Here is a 2,908-nt window from a genome sequence, read left to right as displayed (position 1 = left end):
GCCGCCCAGCGGGATGTTCGCCTCTACGGCACCGACGACCGCGACCCCTCCTGCGCTGTTCTCACGCTCAAGCGCCCCCCGCGCATCGAGGCTGGCGTCAGCCGCGTTGAGGAGGTCGTGGAGCCCCTCGACCCCGCCCTCGCCCTCACCTGCGTCGACAACCCCGCCCGTCTCGGTGCGGTCGACTCCCCCATCGTCTGGCTCGTCTCCTATGAGTACGGCGTCGGCGGGGACAAAGCGCCGTTCGTCTGCCTCGGCGGCTTCCGGAACACCCGCGGTGTGTATGAGCTCGAGGAGGGCAAGGGGCAGGGGCTCGTGCTAGAGCTCGACGAGACACACTTCGATTTCGGCACAAACTACGAGCTGGAGTGCGAGACCGCGGAGCCCGACCAGGCCAAGGAGGTCCTGGAGCGGCTGCTCACTGTGGTTGGGGTGCCGTATGAGTACTCCCGGAGCAATAAGTTCGCGTGCTTCATGGCCGGGAAGCTGCTTCTGTGACTAGGTTTGTGGTTGGTCTTTACCGTGTCCCAAATGATGATTAAACCGTGGTTTCTATAAAACTTGTGTTTCATTAGCACTTTCTTGCGACAATAGGCTTGTTCTGTGGCGAGTGATTTCAAATCTCATGAATGTAATGTTTAGTTCTGTTACATTCTGGTATTTGATAACTTTCATCCAAGAATACTATCTTGGGTGGCAGCATAGCAACACAAGGGTTTGCATTTCAATCCTCGTAAAAAATCTTGTCCTGGAGCATGATCCGACAACCACTGGGAAGAAGCCGGGGCTGGTATGTCTGGTTGGGGAGAGAAATAAATTTCATCTCTCGGGTCCATTTATATACAGGACATACAATCTACTCCCTTTGTTTTTAAATATAAACCTTTTTAGAGATTTCAGTACGGACTACATTCGGATGTATATAGACGTATTTTAGAGTATAGTTTCACTCATTTTGCTTTGTATGTAGTCCACATTAGAATATCTAAAAGGGCTTATATTTAGGAACGGAGGGAGTAGCTAGGAACAAACTGAATTTCGTATGTCCGCCACATGGTTATGGGTAATGAGCCTGTTATTGCAGTCTCACCACACCACATCTTGTTCTGCTCTCTGGTGCAGATGGGCATCCTTAGATTCACCACCTCCCTGATGAGCTGCTTCTTGTATTAACCCACCTCCCTGATGAGCTGCTTCTTGGTCTCAGGCATACACGGTCATCGTTGGTATCTAAGTTGCCACCTGACAAATCTGTTCTTATTTCTTATTAGGTACCTGAAAGGCTGAACCTGATCTTTGATGAACTAGAAGGCCAAGATACCAAGGTATGCCTGAGTTTATAGCTTGATTCCTTACCATATAATTTCTGAAACATGCAGCGACACATGATTAACCTTTGTACTTTATACTTTGCTAAAACATTTAGGACTCGAGTGGGCGACTCCAAGAATGGGTACTCCTGAAACTTTAGCCAGTGGCCATGTTGATGGTATTTTTTGGGAACATGGGAGGGCGTGTGTTATTGTTCAAACCAGGCGCCTGAATCTTTTTAATCTTTAGCCAGTGACCACATTGCTGCCCTAAGCGATGAACAGGGCAGGGCGTGTAGTATTGCAGTTAACTATGTGTCATATGGTCATCATAGTGATTGGTAGATTAAAACCGTAAGCCACCTCTGAATTCATATCGAAGGTAGTTCACCAAGATCTGCGGTTTTTATTTGCATTTTATAAGTTTTAGTGTTTCATGTTACTGCTTTAAATACCTAATTATGGTTTCATCTTCCCTTTTTGGTGCTAGTCATGCGAGCTGGTCTTTTTCTGCTTGGATCCCCAGGTTGTGGGAAAACACTAATGACAATTTATTTTGAGATTGCCATATTCTTTCTACCTAATTTGTGTTCTGTATAAACTGTACAATGTTTCCTTTTCTGGAACTTTAGGGGCCTGATCAATTGAACAAGTATATTGTGGACAGCGAATCAGAAGTAAGGAAAATATGAACCCGTGCAAGCACTAACTCACCATACATCCTATTTTTTTGAGGTAAATTTTTATGTTTAGCTGATTGCGTGTGTGGATTTATTCTTTCGGGAACACTTGGTAGTTACTTTGTACAATTATGAATGCGTGGTACATCTGTCATGTGATTTATAAATGTGCAACGCGTGGAATTAAATTGTTTGACCTTGCCTTCCTTGTTTAGGTAAAACTAAGTAGTTGTGGCAGCTTTGGATGAGAGAACCCAATTCCTGGTAAATTGGACACCATCAATGAGTTCGTCGAGTTTGATTGAACTCTCACACTTTGAACATGCTCTATTTAAAGCAAGGCCATCCCTGTCATAACAGGTACAGTAAAATGCCAACACATATATGATTGATGTTATGGCACTATACTTGACTTTGGGGATGACGAGATCGACAAAAGCAACATGAGCCCATGACTCATGAGTTCAGCGGCGTCTGCACGCCCTACATGTAGTTGTGCACCTCCTCCTCCTGTTTTCTTGCATGTGATCAATGGTTTCAGATCTCTATTTATCACGGATTAGAAAATATATTCTGTAACAAATCTTTCCTACATTTGGTGGATTATTGCATTTGTATTTTTTATTGTTATCATCTAGAATATTATATTCTGTATGAATGCTTTTAACAATGCTTCATCAGGCTGTTCCCGCCGATGCTGCCGTTCATGTCGTCCCCCCAGTGCCGAGCATCACCGGCAACTAGTTCAGCGCTGTCCGACAAGGTGTCCTGCAGGGACAACCTCCGTCGACCTGTCATCGAACTTCAGTATGCGTGCTTTGTTCTTTGAAACTGAATTCAGACTTTGAATACTACTTTTATTTGAAAGAAAATATGTGCGTGATTCCACAACTTATGCCAAAATGCATAGCATAGCTT

At 44.8% G+C, this 2,908-nt stretch overlaps 1 protein-coding gene across 1 annotated transcript in view; it reads left to right on the top strand.

Annotated features, from left to right (window-relative positions):
* LOC123090254 (triphosphate tunnel metalloenzyme 3-like) overlaps positions 1–498 on the top strand; it is a 932-nt gene extending 434 nt beyond the window's left edge. The window contains exon 2 of the mRNA XM_044511646.1: positions 10–498. Coding sequence (XP_044367581.1) covers positions 10–498 — 489 coding nt within the window. The remainder of the gene's footprint in view (positions 1–9) is intronic.
* The last annotated feature ends 2,410 nt before the right edge of the window (positions 499–2,908 follow it).

Source organism: Triticum aestivum, chromosome 4B, assembly GCF_018294505.1.
Source record: "Triticum aestivum cultivar Chinese Spring chromosome 4B, IWGSC CS RefSeq v2.1, whole genome shotgun sequence".
Lineage (NCBI taxonomy): Eukaryota > Viridiplantae > Streptophyta > Magnoliopsida > Poales > Poaceae > Triticum > Triticum aestivum.
This window is presented reverse-complemented; position numbering and strand designations above follow the sequence as displayed.